This window comes from Chrysemys picta, chromosome 1 (assembly GCF_011386835.1).
Source record: "Chrysemys picta bellii isolate R12L10 chromosome 1, ASM1138683v2, whole genome shotgun sequence".
NCBI lineage: Eukaryota > Metazoa > Chordata > Testudines > Emydidae > Chrysemys > Chrysemys picta.
The window spans coordinates 57,380,096-57,402,368 of record NC_088791.1 but is presented as its reverse complement, the minus strand read 5'-3'; the positions used below and the strand labels follow the sequence as shown (position 1 = coordinate 57,402,368).

Sequence of the window (22,273 nt, the reverse complement as noted above, 5' to 3'; positions counted from 1 at the left end):
GCTTGTTGTGTTCATTAAGAAACACAGCATACAGGAGTCCATACAGTCTGGGCACTAGTTGCCAGTGTATGTTGACTGAGTCTTTATTTCCTTTGACTCTTAGGTAGGATTTAATAGTTGCAATAAAAGTGTGGAGGGTTAATGTCTGTAATGTCCATTAAGCATAGTCAGCCTTTAGAGCCCTGGAAGCCAAGGCCACCTACTTCTATTTTGGAAACTTAGAAATATAAAGGACAATCACAGTTTTGACCTTTTTCTAAAAATATGTTTCTCACCTTTTACTTGCAAAGAGCCTTGAAAGTATATATATGAAAATATGCTGCTGTAAACCAGTCACTAGGGTTGGATGTTCCATTCTGTTTTTATATATATAAAACTTTTAAATGTAGTTTTTTTGTTACGTATTTGCACTCAAAAACAAAACAATGTAAACTTTAGAGCTGACAAGTCCACTCAGTCCTACTTCTTGTTCAGCCAGTTACTAAGAAAATGTTTGTTTACATTTACAGTGTCACCTGAACGTGAGAACAGGCATTCACATGGCACTTTTGTAGGCAGCATTGCAAGGTATTTACATGCCAGATATGCTAAACATTCATATGCCCCTTCATGCTTTGGCCACCATTCCAGAGGACCAGAGGTCTCACCATGCGACCACCTGTTGTCACTTTCAGTGACATTGTAAACAAGAAGCAGGCAGCATTATCTCCTGCAAATGTAAACAAACTTGTTTGTCTGAGCGATTGGCTAAACAAGAAGTAGGGCTGAGTGGACTTGTAGGCTCTAAAGTTTACATAGTTTTGCTTTTGAGTGCAGTTATTTTTTGTACATAATTCTACATTTGTAAGTTCAACTTTCATGATAAAGAGATTGCACTACAGTACTTGTCTTGGGTGAATTGAAAAATACTATATCTTTTGTTTTTTACAGTGCAAATATTTGTAATAAAAATAAATATAAAGTGAGCACTGTACACTTTGTATTCTGTGTGGTAATTGATTTTCGTTACCAATCTGCCTGGGCCATAGTTGATCAGGCTGGGCCACAGGATCTTTTTTGGGGAGGAGATGACGAGGCACACCAAGTGTCTAAATTTTAAATCTTTATTAATAAAATAATAAAATACAGCAGAGAGTGCTGGGAACGCTCCCACGTCACTCAGGGGAAGAAAGAAAGCATTAGAGCCCCAAGCCCTAACCCACTTTCATACTCACACATGCACTACCCAAAGCTGGCCAGGCCTGGGTGTAACGTAAGAAGAAGAGGGGAGGGGTGGATGGGAGTTCTTGCCCTGGGCCCAGGTCATCCAAGAATCTGCTGTAATCTCCAAATTGCTCCAGCTCTCGGGAGGGTTTTTAAGTCCTGGGTTCCTTTGGGGGTGTTGTCGTCCAGGACCCTCTGTGCCTGATGCTCTTTGTACCAGTCCCAGTCGGCTTGCTGTGGCCTTCTCGGCTGCCCAAAACACACCGGCTCCGGAGAATTTGTTTTCCCTTCTGTTGGCTTTCACCGTTGCCGCCTCATTCTCTCTGTTTTTGCTGCTATCTTTGCAGCTTTGCTCCACTTAGTTCTCCTCTTCTCATGACCAGGCATCTGTAGATTTCTCATCAAGCCCATAACCTTGGGCCGGAGTCAGCATCTTATCTTCACACAGAGCTAACTAAAGTGCCGAGTTAACCCGTTCTGTACTTTTTATCTTTCTTCTTCCCACCCCCTTTGGCCTCTCATACTCCTGCAAAGGAATCTTCCATTCCTCATTCACACACCTTTTACCCCCCCCCCCCAAATGTTTTGCGATGCTTGCAACAGCGTTAGCCACGTACAATGCTGATCTGCCTTCCCTGGGGACTCCCTGAGGGAGGGGACCATTGGGGTGTGACAATGAATCCTTTGTTTTTCTGAGAGAATGAAAGCCAATTTGCAGTTGTGTGGGATAGATAGGCTGTCTCACATGCTGTCAGTGGCTCTAAGCTGTAGCCCCACCAGTGTAAACTCTTCTCACATCAAAGGGTATGTCTACACTATGGGATTAATCCGAATTTACAGAATTCGAATTTTGGAAACAGATTGTATAAAGTCGAATGTATGCGGCCACACTAAGCACATTAATCCAGTGGTGTGCGTCCATGTATCGGGGCTAGCGTCGATTTCCGGAGCGTTGCACTGTGGGTAGTTATCCCATAGCTATCCCATAGTTCCCGCAGTCTCCCCCGCCCATTGGAATTCTGTGTTGAGATCCCAGTGCCTGATGGGGCAAAAAACATTGTCGCAGGTGGTTCTGGGTACAGCCTCACCCCTCCCTCCATGAAAGCAACGGCAGACAACTGTTTCACGCCTTTTTTCCTGGGTGAACACAGCAGACGCCGTACCACGGTAAGCATGGAGCCCAGTAAGCTCAAGACAGCAGTCATGAACATTGTAAACACCTCATGCATTATTGTGCAGTTTATGCTGAACCAGGACAGGAAAAACGAGGCAAGGAGGAGGCGGCGACGGCAACGAGGCGACGAGAGTGGTGAGGATGAGGACATGGACACAGACTTCTCTCAAACCGCGGGTCCCGGCGCTTTGGAGATCATGTTGTTGATGGGATAGGTTCTATCCGTGGAACGCCGATTCTGGGCCCGGGAAACAAGCACAGACTGGTGGGACCGCATAGTATTGCAGGTGTGGGACGATTCCCAGTGGCTGCGAAACTTTTGCATGTGTAAGGGCACTTTCATGGAACTTTGTGACTTGCTTTCCCCTGCCCTGAAGCACCAGAATACCAGGATGAGAGCAGCCCTCACAGTTGAGAAGCGAGTGGCGATAGCCCTGTGGAAGCTTGCAATGCCAGACAGCTACCGGTCAGTCGGGAATCAATTTGGAGTGGGCAAATCTACTGTGGGGGCTGCTGTCATGCAAGTAGCCAAAGCAATCATTGAGCTGCTGCTACGAAAGGTAGTGACTCTGGGAAATGTGCAGGCCATAGTGGATGGCTTTGCTGCAATGGGATGCCCTAACTGTGGTGGGGCGATAGATGGAACCCATATACCTATCTTGGCACCGGAGCACCAGGGTACCCAGTACATAAACCACAAGGGTTACTTTTCAATGGTGCTGCAAGCACTGGTGGATCACAGGGGACGTTTCACCAACATCAACGTGGGCTGGCCAGGAAGAGTTCCTGACGCTCGCATCTTCAGGAACACTACTCTGTTTAAACGGCTGCTGCAAGGGACTTACTTCCCGGACCAGAAAATAACCGTTGGGGATGTTGAAATGCCTATAGTTATTCTTGGGGACTCAGCCTACCCCTTAATGCCATGGCTCATGAAGCCATACACAGGCAGCCTGGACAGGAGTCAGGAGCTGTTCAACTACAGGCTGAGCAAGTGCAGAATGGTGGTGGAATGTGCATTTGGCCGTTTAAAAGGTCGCTGGCGTGCTTTACTGACTCGCTCAGACCTCAGCCAAACCAATATCCCCATTGTTATTGCTGCTTGCTGTGTGCTCCACAATCTCTGTGAGAATAAGGGGGAGACCTTTATGGCGGGGTGGGAGGCTGAGGCAAATCGCCTGGCTGCTGATTACGCGCAGCCAGACACCAGGGCGATTAGAAGAGCACACCAGGAAGTGTGGCACATCAGAGAAGCTTTGAAAACCAGTTTCATGACTGGCCAGGCTACCGTGTGAAAGTTCTGTTTGTTTCTCCTTGATGAAAACCCACCCCCTTTATTGACTCATTCTCTGTAGGCAATCCACCCACCCCCTTCGATCACAGCTTGCTTTCAAAGGAAATAAAGTCACTATCGTTTAAAAATCATGTATTCTTTATTAATTGATTATAAAAAGAGGGAGAGAACTGAGAAGGTAGCCTGGGTGGGGTTTGGGAGGAGGATCAGCGGGAAGGAAAAGGCCACTAAAAAAAGATTAAAATAATGACAGCCTTTTGCTTGGGCTGTCCACTGGGGTGGAATGGGAGGGTGCACGGAGCCTCCCCCCCCATGTTCTTACACGTCTGGGTGAGGAGGCTATGGAACATGGTGAAGGGGGAGGGAGGGTTATACAGGGGCTGCAGCGGCAGTCTGTGATCCTGCTGCCGTTCCTGAAGCTCCACCAGATGCCGGAGCATGGCTGTTTGCTCACACAGCAGCCCCAGCGTTGCATCCTGCCTCCTCTAATCTTCCTGCCGCCACCACTCATCTCGAGCGTCTCTTCTCTCCTCACGTTGGTCCCTCATGTCCTCACGTTGATCCCTCCTGTCCTCACGTTCACTGGCATCTTTCCTATACTTTGAAACTGTGTCCTTCCACTCATTCAGATGAGCTCTTTCATTGCGGGTGGATTCCATGATTTCCACGAACATCTCGTCTCGCGTCCTCTTTTTCCGATGCCTTATCTGAGATAGCCTTCGGGACGGAGGAGGGAGGCTTGAAAAATTTGCAGCTGTTGGAGGGAGGGAAAAAAGGAGAGAATTTTTTAAAAAGATACATTTTACAGAACAATGCTTATACTCTTTCATGGTGAACAACACTATTCACATTAGATAGCACATGTGATTTCTGTGCAAGGTCGCATTTTGCCTCTTAATATTGAGTGCCTGTGGCTTTGCTGCTAGAGATCACAGATGCAGGTCCGGGCAACAGAATTCGGCTTGCATGCGGCCATGGTAAGCCATTGTCTTTCGGCTTCTGCGCCCTCCTTTCCCACATACCAAGCAAAGCTCATTGAATGCTGCGGTTTTCCTGTTAACCTTCAGCAGCAGAAAACAAACTAACCCCCCCCTCCAATTCTCCGGGATGATCGCTTTATCCCTCCCCACACCGCATGGCTGGTATCAGGGAAGATCCCTGCTAGCCACACGTGAAAAGCTCAGTGCCAATCGCCCCTCCCCCCCGCGCTTGGCTTACTACAGGGAAGGATTTCTTTTCAGCCACAGGCAAACAGCCCAGTAGGAAGGGCCACATCTGTCCCCTTAATTAAATTCCCGTATTTCAACCAGGTTACCATGAGCGATATCACTCTCCTGATGATTACACAGCGAGATAAAGAATGGATGTTGCTTGAATGCCAGCAAACACCGGGACCATACGCTGCCAGGCTTTGTCATGCAATGATACCAGATTACTTGCTACTAGCATGGAGTGGTCAAGTGTCCTACCATGGAGGACGGAATAAGGCTGCACTGCCCAGAAACTTTCTGCAAAGGCTTTTGGAGTACCTCCAGGCTAGCTTCATGGAGATGTCCCTGGAGGATTTCCGCTCCATCCCCAGACACGTTAACAGACTTTTCCAGTAGCTGTACTGGCCACGAATGCATCCCAAGTCCTCAGGGCAAATTAATCATTAAAGAACGCTTGCTTTTAAACTATGTTTTATATTTTAAAAGGTAAACTCACCTGAGGTCCCTTCCATGGGGTCATGGTCTTGGGTACTGGCTTGGGAGGGTACTTCAGTCAGGCTGAGAAAAAGATCCTGGCTGTTGGGGAGAACGGAGTGCTGTGTGCTCTCCGCAAGCTCGTCCTCCTCCTCCTCTTCCCCATCCGCAGAATCCTCAGGTGTAGCTGATGAGATTACCCCCACCTCGGAATCCACGGTCAGAGGTGGGGTAGTGGTGGCGGCCACCCCTAGAATTGCATGCAGCTCAGCGTAGAAGCGGCATGTCCGCGGCTCTGACCCAGAGCGACTGTTTGCCTCCTTTGTTTTCTGATAGGCTTGTCTGAGCTCCTTAACTTTCACGCGGCACTGCTCTGAGTCCTTATTGTGGCCTCTCTCCATCATGCCCTTGGAGATTTTTTCAAAAGTTTTGGCATTTTGTTTTTTCGAACAAAGTTCTGCTAGCACTGAATCCTCTCCCCATATAGCGATCAGATCCAGTACCTCCCGTACGGTCCATGCTGGTGCTCTTTTTCGATTATCAGCCTGCATGGTTACCTGTGCTGATGAGCTCTCTGTGGTCACCTGTGCTCTCCTGTGCTGGGCAAACAGGAAATGAAATTCAAATGTTAGCAGGGCTTTTCCTGTCTACCTGGCCAGTGCATCCGAGTTCAGATTGCTGTCCAGAGCGGTCACAATGGTGCACTGTGGGATAGCTCCCGGAGGCCAAGACCATCGAATTGCGGCCACACTAACCCTAATTCGAAATGACAATATCGATTTCGGCGCTACTCCGCTCGTCGGGGAGGAGTACAGAAATCAATTTTAAGAGCCCTTTATTTCGAAAAAAAAATGGCTTCGTTGTGTGGACGGGTGCAGGGCTAATTCGATTTAACGCTGCTAAATTCGAATTAAACTCATAGTGTAGACCAGGCCAAAGTGACGTTTGGCCAAAGGATGGGGGTATCTAAGTAATCACAATGTGGTCTGTGGTCTGGTACTGTATTACACCTGAAATGGGGGAACAGAGGACTCTTTAATACTAATCCTAACACTTAAATGTACTCTTTTTGTGGCCTGAGCCAAGACAATTAACCTTTCAGCCTGTGTTTCCCCATCTCTAAAATGGGGATGATAATAATATGTAGTGACCAGATAGAGGCATTTGTGAAGTGCAGTGTATATGCTAAAGTTTACTAGAAGGCACACAGCATTCCCCTGACCTGCAATTTACTTGGGGAATTATCCCTGGCAATGGCTGTTTAAATGCTGGCAATTGCTCAAAATCAGTTGGCCTTCACTTCTGCAGCAGGTGACTAGGGGTAGAGAAACAAATGTACCTTTCGACATGTATAAAAAAGAGTTAGTTTAATACAGATATGCTCCAAAGAGTCATTTAAGTGACCCTATCCAAAATCGTAAGGCTAGTCCAGAGGCATGATCATGGTTGAGAGGACTCAGTATATTTCAAAGGGTAGGAGCTGCAAAATTGTTTTGCAGGCTCACAAAAAATGCTAAGGATGGTTATTTTAAGTACACACTCAGGAATCGGGTTTGAGAAAAGGCGCCACACAAACCCTCAGCTTAGCATGACTTTCCTCAGGTTTCTGTAAAAACCTAGTTTACAGTGGGCATGTTCAGAGACTGAACACTGCATAGTCCTTCTCACCCTCATATTTCATCACCTGTTTTGCAGCATGCTCCAGCATAGATATGAAACACTATTATTGATTAACATTGAATGCCTAATGTACCAACAGCTCTGATTTGCCCGGGACAGTCTCAGGTTTGCAAACCCCATCCTGAGGAACTGTAACTGCTGTTGTCCCGAGGTTGGGTGGTTGTTCCCAGTCAATTATCATATTGTACTATATTGTCTAGTGTTTTTTATTCTTTTGTTGTGTCACAGTTGACAATTTGTCTCTTAAACTATGTATAAAATTAATAGAAAGGAAAACTAATAAATCAAGCTAAAATGGTCAGTCCCCAGGCAACAGACTAGAGAAAGCTGCAAAGCAAGGATGATTGGAACTTCACCAGTTCTGCATAACAAACTGAAATTTCCCCCTTGCTTTTATCGGATGCAATGATTTGGTTTCAATTCACTTTGTTCATTTAGTTTTGCTTTCTTTTTAATTTTTTTCTGTTATTGATGCCTACATTTTCACTTATGTGTCTCTGGTTAAAAATGGAGGCAATCAAAATCAGTGGACGCTTTTGAAACAATGAAATCCTAGTCCCATTGAAGTAAATAGGAGTTTTGCCGTTGACTTTAATGGAGTCAAAAAGTCATCCTATATGTATTAGGCTCATAGACTTTAAGGTCAGATGGGACCGTCATGATCATCTAGTCTGACCTCCTGCACATTGCAGACTACAAAACCTCCCCCAATCAGTCCTGAAATAGACCCCTAACCTCTGGCTGAGTTACTGACATCCTGAAATCATGATTTAAAGACTTCAAGTTACAGAGAATCCACCATTTACACTAGTTTAAACCTGCAAGAGAACCATGCCCCAATATGCAGAGGAAGTTGGAAACCCCTCAGGTTCTCTGCCAATCTGACCTAGGGGAAAATTCCTTCCCCACCTCAAATATGGCGATCAGTTAGACGCTGAGCATGTCAGCAAGACCCACCTGCAAGATATCTGGGAAAGAATTCTGTGTAGTAACTCAGAGCCCTGCCCATCTAGTGTCCCATCAGCAGCCATTGGAGATATTTGCTGCTAGCAGTTGCAGGTCAGCTACATGCCATTGTAGGCAGTCTCATCATACCATCCCCGCCGTAAACTTATCCAGATCAGCCTTGAAGCCAGTTAGGTTTTTTGCCCCCACTGTTTCCCTTCCAGAACTTCACTCCTCTGATGGTTAGAAACATTCACCTAATTTCAAGCCTAAACTTGTTGATGGCCACTTTATATCCATTTGTTCTTGTGTCCACATGGGCACTTAACTTAAATAATTCCTCTCTCTCCCTGTTATTTATCCCTGTGATGTATTTATAGAGAGCAAATCTATCTCCCCTCGGCCTTCATTTGTTAGGTATAACAAGCCAAGTTATCTGAGTCTCCTCTTCTTAGGTAGGTTTTCCATTCCCCAATTCATCCTAATAACCCTTCCTGGCACCTGTTCCAGTTTGAATAATCTTTCTTAAACATGGGAGACTAGCATTGCACACAGTATTCCAGATAAGGTTTCACCAGAGCCTTGTATGATGGTACTAACACTTCCCTGTCTCTACTGGAAATACTGTGCCTGATGGGACTGCATTAGCCTTTTTTCACAGTCGCATCACATTTGTGGTTCACAGTGATCCTGTGCTCATAGAATCATAGAATATCAGGGTTGGAAGGGACCTCAGGAGGTCATCTAGTCCAACCCCTGCTCAAAGCAGGACCAATTCCCAACTAAATCATCCCAGCCAGGGCTATGTCAAGCCGGGCCTTAAAAACCTCCAAGGAAGGAGATTCCACCACCTCCCTAGGTAACGCATTCCAGTGCTTCACTACCCTCCTAGTGAAATAGTGTTTCCTAATATCCAATCTAGACCTCCCCCACTGCAACTTGAGACCATTGCTCCTTGTTGTGTCATCTACCACCACTCAGAACAACCAAGCTCCATCCTCTTTGGAACCCCCCTTCAGGTAGTTGAAAGCAGCTATCAAATCCCCCCTCATTCTTCTCTTCTGGAGACTAAACAATCCCAGTTCCCTCAGCCTCTCCTCATAAGTCATGTGCTCCAGACCCCTAATCATTTTTGTTGCTCTTCGCTGGACTCTTTCCAATTTTTCTACATCCTTCTTATAGTGTGGGGCCCAAAACTGGACACAGTACTCCAGATGAGGCCTCACCAATGTCGAATAAAGGGGAACGATCACGTTCCTCGATCTGCTGGCAATGCCCCTACTTATACAGCCCAAAATGCCGTTAGCCTTCTTGGCAACAAGAGCACACTGTTGACTCATATCCAGCTTCTCGTCCACTATGACCCCTAGGTCCTTTTCTGCAGAACTGCTACCTAGCCATTCGGTCCCTAGTCTGTAGCAGTGCATAGGATTCTTCCATCCTAAGTGAAGGACTCTGCACTTGTCCTTGTTGAACCTCATCAGGTTTTTTTTGGCCGAATCCTCTAATTTGTCTAGGTCCCTCTGTATCCGATCCCTACCCTCCAGTGTATCTACCAGGCCTCCCAGTTTAGTGTCATCTGCAAACTTGCTGACAATGCAGTCCACACCAACCTCCAGATCATTAATAAAGATATTAAACAAAACCAGCCCCAGGACCGACCCTTGGGGCACTCTGCCCCAAGGGTCAACCAATACAACCAGGTCTTTCTCTTCCTCTGTCACTTCCAACTGATACGTCCCCAGGTTATAGCAACAATTCTTATTGCTAATCCCTAAGTGCATGACCTTAAACTTTGCACTATTAAATCTCATCCCATTTCTATTACTCCAATTTTCAAGGTCCTCCAGATCTTCTTGTATCATATTCTTGTCCTCATCCATATTGGCAATATCTCCCAACTTTATGTCATCCGCAAATTTTATCACACTCCCACTTTTTGTGCCAAGGTCAGTAATAAAAATGTGAAATAAGATTGGTCCCAACATTGATCCCTGAGGAACCCCACTAGTAGCCTCCCTCCAGCTTGACAATTCACCTTTCAGTATGACCCGTTGTAGTCTCCCCTTAACCAGTTCCTTATTCACCTTTCAATTCTCATATTAATCCCCATCGTCTCCAATTTACCTAATAATTTCCTATGTGGAACCCTACTGAATACCTTACTGAAATCCAGGTAGAATAGATCTACTGCATTTCCTTTGTCTAAAGAAATCAGTTATCTTCTCAAAGAAGGAGATCAGGTTGGTCTGACATGATCTACCTTTTGTAAAACCATGTTGTATTTTAACCCAATTACCATTCACCTCTATATCCTTAACTACTTTCTCTTTCAAAAATGGTTACAGGATTAGTATATTAGTATGCTATAATGTATATTAGTACATACGTATATTACAGATGGGATAAAACTGGAACCAGTTCTCCAAATCCCTTACTTGTAGATGAAACAGGTTTTTGAGCTGAACTTCCCCTGGCTTTGGTTTTGAAAAATTAAATTAGGCTCAAGTGTGTTTGAAAAATTACACAATCTCTAGTTTTTGCCTTTCTATATGACACTTTGTTACATGCCAGACATTTGGGAACGTATTAGTGGAGGATGGGAGAGGATGGCGGGGGATGGAAAAATTGTAAAAGACTGGTAGCTCATGCTGTATTACGAATTAGTATTTCATGCATCAATTCAAATAAAAATTCAAGTTTTTAAAAAATAAAACATTCCCAGTACAGAATCAAATGAGCACCATCATATTGCAGTCTTTTACTGTAATACAAGTTGGTTCATTTTATTCCATTTTCAGGTTTCATTACCATCATTGATACAGAAGTGAGATTCATGAATTTGAATGCTCAGTATTACACTTGAGAGTGTGTGCTGTTATTTCAACCTTGTAAAGATTCTGCATGTTGATTGGCTTGCCATTCTACCTCATTTATCAAAAGAACCTGACCCTGCAAATCAGCTAGTTAGGTTAAAGAACGATGTAAAGTAAATGTAGTGCTGGATACCTGTGTCCTTTGCAGACAGAAGGATTAAAAATCCTCGGTCAAAACGTTCTTAGTCAAATACTGTAATGAGAAGAGGAAATGACACAATGTGAATATATGCTTATGTTACTGATTCCACCAAGCACTGGAAGATGGTACAAAATCAAACTAGCATTATTACATTCTCCGTACTGTTATACCTTGCAGCCCTCCTCCTTCCCTTACAAGTCACTAGAATTTAATTCAGATAGTTCAGCAAATTTTCACTTAGGTGCAGAATTGATTTATCGCTATTAAAAGCTGATTGTATGCACATTACACTGAAAACACAGAGCTTGATTCATTAGCAAGTGTTCCTTAAAAGACTTTTTTGCAAGAATTCTCTTTCAGCAGTTAGGTGCATATTGTAAGTTTAGCTCCAAATAGAAAAAAACAACAACCCCAAACAACTGAAGACATACCATCTGTTAGGTGCAGCTACCTATTTATTTTAATAATTATCTATTTTTATTTTAGTCAAGGAAGCATCTGCAGTAGGTTATTAGTCCTTAAACATTTTGTATGCAGTTTCTTGGCATTACTGAGGGTTGGTCAGCTGGGCTTCAATACTTCAGTTATAGAGCAGAAAATAGCATCTCTACATCTCATGGGCCTGATCCTTAGAGACCCTGAGAACCCCCTGTGAAGAATAGAGTCCTCCATTTTCATTAACATTTGTCTTCAGTGGGAGTTAAGGCTGCTCAGCACCTTGCAGGATTGGGCCATAACAGTAATATGGTACTTGGTCCCACCTTTATATTGCATGTGGTTTGGGGAAAAAAGGCATTAAACTACCTATACAGTTAATGAATTGGCATCCTTATTGACAGGGCCGGCTCCAGGCACCAGCAAAACAAGCAGGTGCTTGGGGCGGCCCATTTAATCATAGGCGCCGACTCCGGGGCATGGTGAAAAAGTATCCCCGCTCAGGAAACAGCTGTTTCGCGCAGCAAGGCTGGGAAGGAGGGAGAGAGGAGAAGCGAGTGGCAGGCACTCGGGGGAGGCAGCGGTGGTGGAGCGGAGGTGAGCTGGAGTGGGAGAGGTTCCTCTACCCCCTGTTACTTCCTGTGCCCCCCACCCTAGCTCACCTCCGCTCCGCCTGCTCCCCTGAACGCGCCGCTGCTCCGCTTCTCCCCCCTCCCTCGCCTGAGAGGGAGTGGGGAGAAGCGGAGTGGCAGCGTGCCCGGGGGAGCAGGTGGAGCGGAGATGAGCTAGGGTGGGAGGTCGCGGGGGGCCTGAAGGAAGCAATGGGGTGGGGGGAGAAATGCAGCACACCAGGGGGAGGAGGCGGAACTGGGGATTTGGGGAAGGGGTGAAGTTGGGGCGGGTCCGGGGGCAGGGGAGCACAAAAAAAAGGGGGGGCCGCCAAATTTTTTTTTGCTTGGGGCGGCAAAAATCCTAGAGCCAGCCTTGTTTATTGACCAGGATTAATATTGCTTATTAAAAAAAATCTCTGCTAACTGCATCATTTTTCGGTACTTTTGACAACTGGGCTTTCTCAACTCTAGTAATAGATCTTTCTCCATGGGCATTGTTACCTTTACTACAGGACATTTTCATGCTGTAGCCACTAAATGGAACAATCTGAGACATGTAGCAGACTATGAAATTGAATCCTTTTTTTTTTCATTGTCACTATAGAGTTTATTCTTGTAGAAATTGAAAACTGAGTGTTAATAACACATATGGATTTATGAATTGTTATGAGGGGTTCAAATCTCTCTCAAATGCATTTGTAGTATTATAATAAAGTTAAGTCCTCTATTCAGGTATCTCTATCTGAAACAATTTTCTCATACAAACTGATAGCTCTTACAATTTACATACTTTGGGGCCCTAGACTCCAATGATTTATACCTCTGCTTTAAGTAGATTTTTGTGAACTACACTAAAAATGTGTGCAGCATAAATCTCCTATGTAAATTACATGACATCACAAATTATTAATCTGGATTACACCAGAGAGTTCATTCTTCTATGGTTTTCAATGGACAGTGGTTTTCAAACTTTTTCATTTGCAGATCCCTAAACATTTTTGAATGGAGATACGGACCCTTTTGGAGATCTTAGACATAGTCTGTGGACATCCAGGGGTCTGTGGACTATGGGTTGAAAACCACTGCTCTAAGACATTTGGGGATTGTGAACGTCTGAAAAGGTGCAAATAATAAGGGGTTTTCATTAATTCATAAAAATGTACTTGTCATGTTGAATAAATGTTGGTACACAGTTAATTTTGATACCTGACAAAGTAATCTATCAAGTACTGACTTTCACATTTTAAGGGTAATCTAAATAAAAGATTTGCCTTATTCTATTAGAGCACTGGTCCAATTGGGTCCAATATCCTGACTCTTTTAGGAGCAGTATGAAAACTCCACTGGCCCATTTTGCCATATTGTCCATGGAATGGCAGTCCTTCTTGACCCCTGCATTACTAAGCCTACACTGTGTTTTGTGAGACTTCATTACTTATATATTACTTTCAAAAGAACAGGCACTTTCTCCAGTGTAATCAGCACAAACAGACCTGCCCGGAGTAATGGTGTTTGGTGACCAGGAGATTGGCAGTTTCATATTCTGGGAGTTAAATTTGATTTTTGTCACTGTAACATGTTGGTATTCAGAGTGTCCTAATAAGGTCAAAAAGTGTGCAATAGCACAAAGGTCCAGCGGAGAATTCCTTTGTCTATATTTGAGATTCAAGTATAAAGCTGTGATGAAAGCCTATAGAGACTGGGTGTAACTCTTTTTCAGTAATGTGCCTGAATCATGTTTTGCAAATATAAGGAGGCCAGAAACTGACTCACACTAGAGTCCCTTTGCCCTACTTGGGTAGCACACACAGGAGTGGTACCTCTGCCTTAAATAGGCAACTGAGGATTCCCCCACTGGTTGGCATAGAGCTGTTTATGTGTGCTCTGTGCCTTACCCTCCCAACATAGGTTGCACATCCAGGGTGGAAGGGCATGTGATCAAAGCATGGGAGCAGGCAGTTACACTCAATGCCCATGGTTTGTTTATTTACAAAAGGCCTGATCATCTGGAGCAATGGGTGTGTGCAGCTACATGTGTGGAGGCAATCAGTTGTGTGTATAAATGTGCACATATAACACTTGGAGTTTTGGTCTCAAAATAGGTTTCCCCATCCATAATATATTCTCTCCTAATGTGCACATTATATTGATTTCACCAATATTTTTCTTTCTTTTAATAAAAGTTTTGTTTTTTTGAAATGTCAACTGTATAAACTATTCTGCCCTCCCTGCATGAAGTATTTATGTGTATAATTTACACTAATAGATTTTACTAGTTATTGTGCATTCAAACATCCCGATGCAACAATAGACCACAGTGCAACCCCTGTCTAAAACAGAGCAATACGGGAAGGCCTGGAACACTGTCAGTCAACCATAGTTAATATTGGACTGCACATACTAGGATTGCATGTTGTTCTATACCTTATTATTATATACAAAAATATCAATTCAGATTTAGAGTGACTGATCATACTTCCATTGAAGTTAATAGCAAAATTTCCAGTGAGCAAAACCAGGCCCATAAACCTTGCAGGAAGTCTATAGAAGTGCTAGAGGCAAGAGACAAGCAACATTACTACAGTTGGTTTAATAAATTAAATTTAGATACCAAAGACAATTTCCATCCACTCCAGGTTAATAGAACAATTTTTCTCTGGTTTGAACTCACTCAGGTCTTGCTTGCTTCTGCCACCCACACTGAGTTGCAGCTTACTCCACTACTTTGAGACTTCTTGTAAGCTTTTCAGGTCAGAGATTCTTGTTTATTATTTGTATTGCTTAGGAACTCCAGTCGTGGACCAGGATCCCATTGTGCTCGGCATTAGAGAAACACAGAACAAAATGTGTCTGTATGGCGTGTGGCACTAAATAGGCCCCGGTCCTGATTGGAATATATTTGCAATGTTAATGCTAAAATAATGGACCCCTAAGCATAAAAACCACTGGCCTGACTGTCAGAGCTTCTGAGAACTCACAACTGCCATTAACTGCAGATAGGGTGGTGGATGCTTTCCCCTTCTGAAAACTCTCACTGTTTGTATTTTTCTGCATCTTGATAGATGATTCTGTTGGTTTAACCTTAGGCTGGGGTTTTGTTTTTAGTTCTTCAGTCTTATCCTGCATTTCTTGTGTACCCTCCACTCCCAGTGCATTCAGTAGGAATTTTGTGTGCATTAAGAATTCGTGATAGTGGATGGAGAAAATTTCCCATGTGTGTCTTTCCTTTTCCCCAATCTATCTGTTGGAAATAAATTGTTTATATTGCTAGAAACTGTTAATGCAGTTAAACCATCTTGTAGCATGCAAACCTATGTCACTCCATTTTGCTAGTGTCCCATGGCTAAAAATGAACATTTTGATGTAATTTCATTTGAGCTGCTTCATAATTTATTAATAGTTTCATTAAAATACCATGGATGTCTGCTACATACAGGGTGTTATATAAGCCACAATAGAAAAGACAAGAAATCATAAAAAAGGCATTTTAAAGGAAACTTTCTGTCTCTTGGAGCCACCATGTTAAAGAAAAACAGATCAAATTTTAGCCTTGGTGTAAAAACCTGGATAAGTTTGTCTCAGATTTCTGTGGGTTATACATTTCTGCATCTCCTCTATCCACATTTACAAAATATTTATTTTCAAACTAATAAACATGTTTGCTTAGGGATGCAGAGTACAACTTTTATAGGTACCTCTTAAAGCTTAAAAACATGTTTCCAGAATAATGAGGTAAGCTTGTTGTAAGCTTCCAGTATTGCCAACTGAAAAGTCAGCATTTACATTCCAGTTGGTCGTCTACTGCTGATGTCATTGCATTAGTGCTGGTTGGTCAAAACACAAAGACAGGAAGCTTATGAATTGATTTAGATTTGACATGGTTGATTGCACACGCTGATGAATTTATTCTTTATATAAAATACATATCTTAAATATTTCCCTAGTATAATGCATTATACATGAAAAACCTGGGAATTGTTTCCTCATTTTGATCGTGTGACATCTTGGCTCTGTGGGACTCAAAGTTGGGCTCTTTGTACTCTGCTAACGTTATGTGCAAATTAGAATGATGATCTACTCCACACTGTACAGTTGTTGTTTGTGTTTGGATTCTTAACAATTTCATTTTTACAGTTAGTCTCTGGCAAGCATACACTCACAAGTGTGTGCACATCAGCAAAATGCCCAACACTAATTTTAGGGTAGCAGCCGTGTTAGTCTGTATCTTCAAAAAGAACAGGAGTACTTGTGGCACCTTAGAGACTAACAAATTTATTAGAGCATAAGCTTTCGTGGGCTACAACCGACTTCTTCGGATGCATATAGAGTGGATATGGATATATGTTTCACTCTATATGCATCCGAAGAAGTGGGTTGTAGCCCACGAAAGCTTATGCTCTAATAAATTTGTTAGTCTCTAAGGTGCCACAAGTACTCCTGTTCTTTTTGAGAACACTAATTTTGGTGATCTTTACAAATTTTATATTGAAAGGTTTAGAAAGTTCTGTTTTAATCCGTTGATAGTAAACCTTTTAAATTGAGTAAACCTTCTGCAAAGAGCTGCTTTTTTAAAAGAAAATTAATTGTCCTTTGATACCATGCAAGCTCATTTTTGTAGAAGCCATAAGATCAGGGTTCAGGTCTCACAAGACAGCTTAGGCTCATATCCAGTGTCAACACTTTTTTTGTGGTAAAGTGCAGGAGAGCTGCATTGTTAGAGGCGCCGTACTTTGGATGAGATATTAAAGGAACCATCTGTCCATCTATGGAGAAGTACAAGAGCCTAGGGTACTGTCTTAAAAAGACCAGGGGATAGCACTTGTGTCCTAGAAAATATATCCTCTTTCATTAAAACAGGCTCTGCTGTCCAGAGCTGTGTGTAAGCTATTATTGACCATAATATGATGGCTGTTCTTGCCCATTTGTCACTGTACTACTAATATGTAACTCATTATTTTGTAAGCTCTGTGGATTTAGAGTGCTATTTAAAACCAGAGTCTATTCTCAATGATTTTCTGTTTCTTTTTTAGATACTTCAAGAAATGTAAAAGCATCCCCAGAGACAGCTGAAGTCTTTTTTCAGAAGTTAAGAAATAAATATGAATTCACAGTTTTGGTGACTCTAAAACAAGCCCATTTAAATTCAGGTGTTATTCTTTCTATTCATCATTTAGATCATAGGTAAGTACTGCCACCTATATTTTCTGTATTATTCATATACTACTAAATTTAAATACATGCCTTAATTAAATCAGAAAAATAAGCTCAAGAAAACGACGGTAAGATTTGTTGTGCAGAAGATCACTTTCAAGCAGCTATAGTGTAAGGCAACATGCAGTATGCAAATTAATAGATATTCACAAATCTAAATCTGCCAACAGAATGTGGAACAACTGTCACTCTTTAAATGTCTCCTGCTGCTAAGGGCATAAAAAGCCATTTCGCTGTTGTTGGTCATAACATTATGTGCCAGATACCCAGTTGGTGTAAATAAGCATTGCTCCATTGTAGTCAATAGAGCTATACCAATTTATACCAGCTCCGGATCTGGCCCTGTAACTGTAACATTTAACTAGCTGACTCATAAGTTTCTAAAGATAGTAAAAATTTCCTCTTGGTTATGGACATACACCTATAAAAACTGGCACAGTAGTTTGTAAAGAACACCTTTTAGGTTTGAAAGACATGAAGCATTTGAGGTTTAATTCTTTCTGATAGTATAATCACTGTTTGAGATACAGAAGGGATATTCTCTATATTTTCTGTAGCAGCTGTAGCTACTGAAGCTAGCCAACCTCTGGTTCTATGAAAGGGTAAGAAGGAATTTTAAAAACCTGCAATTTTTTCCTGAATAAATTAATCATCACCCAGCAACAGATGTTCTCTCCCTCCAGTGTGTGTAGACCATTAATTTTTTTTCTGATATATTAGTAATACTTCCCTACTTGATAGTTGTGCTATTAAATGAAACAGTCCTATATATATGATTGTAAAGAGGCTGATTATAAAGGAAACTCTTTCATAATAGGATTACTGTTATTGGAAAACTGGTATATTACTAAATACAAGGGATCAGATTTCAATATCATAAGGGCAATTCTCCTTCCCCTTCTTTTCAAACAGTCCCAAAACTTGGAACTAATTTGAGGTTTACATTTTTTTTATTAACTACCCGTCTCCCCCATTGTAGCAGGACCAGCTGTCTCCTGAGTGCTTCCTCATGGCCTGGGGTGGCTCTGTGGTGCCCTGCCTTAATTTTCCCTCTCAGGTAACCCAAGGACTGTAAGCTAGGCTCTTTTGCTTCAATAATATGCCTCCTGTTCTCTCTCCCAACCCTTCCATTTTATTACCTCCTCATATATCATGTCCATCATTGTTTGCAAAATTTCTCTGGATAGCAATCATGTCTTATGTTTGTTTCAGGAGTTGCCTAGCACACATTTGGATAATTAAATAATAACTATAATGAAAAGGATGTGTTAGTTCATCTAGGCCAATGAAGGATAATAACGTTATAAATAACAGTGAGCACGGATTTGTCAAGAACAAATTGTGTCAAACAAACCTGAAAGCTTTCTTTGACAGAGTAACAAGCCTTGTGGATAGGGGGAAGCGGTAGATGTGGTATATCTTGACTTTAGTCAGGCTTTTGATACTGTATCACTTGACCTTCTTATAAACAAACTAGGGAAATACAACCTAGACGGAGCTACTATAAGGTGGGTGCATAACTGGTTGGAAAATGGTTTCCAGAGAGTAGTTATCAGTGGTTCACAGTCAAGCTGGAAGGGCATATGAAGTGGAAACCCAAAGGGATCAGTTCTTGTCCGGTTCCGTTCAATATCTTCATCAATGATTTAGATAATAGCATAGAGAGTACATTACAAAGTTTGCGGATGATATCAAGCTGGGAGGGGTTGCAAGTGCTTTGGAGGATAGGATTAATATTCAAAATGAGCTGGACAAACTGGAGAAATGGTCTTAAGTAAGTAGTATGAAATTCAATAAGGACAAATGCAAATTACACCACTTAGGAAGGAACAATCAGTTGCACACATACAAAATGGGAAGTGACTGTCTAGGAAGGAGTGTTGCAGAAAGGGATCTGGGGGTCATAGTGGATCACAAGCTAAATATGAGTCAACAGTGTAACACTTGCAAAAGTTGGACATTAGGAAAAACTTCTAACTGTCAGGGTGGTTAAGCACTGGAATAAATTGCCCAAGGAGGTTGTGGAATTTCCGTCATTGGATATTTTTAAGAGCAGGTTAGACAAACACCAGTCAGGGATAGTCTAGATAATACTTAGTCCTGCCATGAGTGCAGGGGACTGGACTAAATGACCTCTCGAGGTCCCTTCCAGTCCTATGATTCTATGATTGTTCCATACATTATATCTTCAATTGCTTTGTCCAGTCTAGTTTTAAATATTTCACCACTTCCCTTGGGAGAATATTCTACAGCCTAATAGATCTTGCTGTCAGGAAGCTATAACGATGGATTCTTAAATGATGGGACCTAATTCAATGGCCACTAAAGTCAATGGGAGTCTTTCCTTTGACTGCAATGAGCATAGGATTGGGCTCAACACAAATATAAATGAGTAGAATTTGTGAACATAAAATTGGATGTTTGCTAAAGCTTATAATATATATTGTTCACAATATTAGGAAGTAAAAATATTGTCAATGCATCTTAGTGATATTTGCCTTGTTTAATTATGCTAAAGTGAGGAATGACTTAATTTAGTATTGATGAAATTGAGATTAAGGCTAGCACCTTTAAATCTCATTAAGTATCTTTTATGGTTTTTATTTTTTTTATGGATGACAATAAAGATAATTGAATGTATTAGTTAAAAGGAAACATTTATTCTTGATAAATGTAGATTACTGCTTCTTCACTATCAGATTTTAATTTCTCTTTGCAGCCCCCTCCTCCTTGTACAGAGACTTGTCTTTAACAGGCCATAAGTTCTTAAACAATTTTTAGCAAACGCTCTCTGTCATAATAGGAGCTAATAGAGGAGGTATCTGAGCCTCTAGCTATTATCTTTGGAAAATCATGGGAGACGGGAGAGATTCCAGAAGACTGGAAAAGGGCAAATATAATGCCCATCTATAAAAAGGGAAATAAAAACAACACAGGAAACGACAAACCAGTTAGTTTAACTTCTGTGCCAGGGAAGATAATGGAGCAAGTAATTAAGGAAATCATCTGCAAACACTTGGAAGGCGGTAAGGTGATAGGGAACAGCCAGCATGGATTTGTAAAGAACAAATCATGTCAAACCAATCTGATAGCTTTCTTTGATAGGATAACGAGTCTTGTGGATAAGGGAGAAGCTGTGGATGTGGTATACCTAGACTTTAGTAAGGCATTTGATTCGGTCTCGCATGATATTCTTATCGATAAACTAGGCAAATACAATTTAGATGGGGCTACTATAAGGTGGATGCATAACTGGCTGGATAACCGTACTCAGAGAGTTGTTATTAATGGTTCCCAATCCTGCTGGAAAGGCATAACGAGTGGGGTTCCGCAGGGGTCTGTTTTGGGATCGGCTCTGTTCAATATCTTCATTAATGACTTAGATATTGGCATAGAAAGTATGCTTATTAAGTTTGCGGATGATACCAAACTGGGAGGGATTGCAACTGCTTTGGAAGACAGGGTCATAATTCAAAATGATCTGGACAAATTGGAGAAATGGTTTGAGTTAAACAGGATGAAGTTTAATAAAGACAAATGCAAAGTGCTCCACTTAGGAAGAAAAAATCAGTTTCACACATACAGAATGGGAAGAGACTGTCTAGGAAGGAGTATGGCAGAAAGGGATCTAGGGGTTATAGTGGACCACAAGCTAAATATGAGTCAACAATGTGATGCTGTTGCAAAAAAAGCAAACATGATTCTGGGATGTATTAACAGGTGTGTTGTGAGCAAGACACGAGAAGTCATTCTTCCGCTCTTCTCTGCTCTGGTTAGGCCTCAGCTGGAGTATTGTGTCCAGTTCTGGGCACCGCATTTCAAGAAAGATGTGGAGAAATTGGAAAGGGTCCAGAGAAGAGCAACAAGAATGATTAAAGGTCTTGAGAACATGACCTATGAAGGAAGGCTGAAAGAATTGGGTTTGTTTAGTTTGGAAAAGAGAAGACTGAGAGGGGACATGATAGCAGTTTTCAGGTATCTAAAAGGGTGTCATAAGAAGGAGGGAGAAAACTTGTTCACCTTAGCCTCTAAGGATAGAACAAGAAGCAATGGGCTTAAACTGCAGCAAGGGAGGTCTAGGTTGGACATTAGGAAAAAGTTCCTAACTGTCAGGGTGGTTAAACACTGGAATAAATTGCCTAGGGAGGTTGTGGAATCTCCATCTCTGGAGATATTTAAGAGTAAGTTAGATAAATGTCTATCAGGGATGGTCTAGACAGTATTCGGTCCTGCCATGTGGGCAGGGGACTGGACTCGATGACCTCTTGAGGTCCCTTCCAGTCCTAGAATCTATGAATCTATAAAAACGCTCATAGTTGGAAGAAGAAGTAACCATGTAAGACATGATTCTCCACTCCACTAGCTTTATATTGCAGATTATGATTACGATTATTAATTATGGGTTATATTATTGCAGTGCCTAGGGGTCAAAGTCACGGACCAGGACTCTATTGTGCTAGGTGCTGTAAAAAGATGGTTATTGAAGTCAAAAGAATTAAACTGGCATCAAACCAGGGCAGAGGAGAATCAGTCCCAGACGGTCTTCATTTATTTACAAAATTCTGTACCATCACTCACCTCTTTGCAGAGATCAGAGTAGAACATCTGCAGGCTGGCAAGGGAGAATGGAGTTGGAGATGGCCAAGGGAAATAATCAGTTAATCAACATAAGTGGCTTTGTCCATTTTTTTTTTAATTTATACAACAATTCAATTTTTTAACAAACTTTTGCCTTTCATTGAGATGGCAAATGAAAAGAGAATGTGAAGGAATAGAGAAAGTCATGTTTTCTGTATTAATAATTTAGGAAAGATGTTTAGATATCTTTTTCTAAACATAAACCACACTAACACACATAGGTCCAGATCCTCAGCTGGGGTAAACCAGTGTAGCCACAGTGACATTACTAGAGATATGCTGATTTACACCAGCTATGAATCTGCCCCAATTGTTTATTACCATTTGATTTTATGATTTATTTTTTCTTTAGATATTTTAGATGGTTTCCTTGATTTAT

At 42.0% G+C, this 22,273-nt stretch overlaps 1 protein-coding gene across 10 annotated transcripts in view; it reads left to right on the top strand.

Annotated features, from left to right (window-relative positions):
* Positions 1–22,273, top strand: part of NELL2 (neural EGFL like 2) — a 228,782-nt gene that overhangs the window by 17,807 nt on the left and 188,702 nt on the right. For all 10 annotated transcript variants that reach the window (XM_008162490.4, XM_024100600.3, XM_065557607.1 and 7 more), the window contains exon 3: positions 17,076–17,226. In XM_008162490.4, coding sequence (XP_008160712.1) covers positions 17,076–17,226 — 151 coding nt within the window. The remainder of the gene's footprint in view (positions 1–17,075; positions 17,227–22,273) is intronic.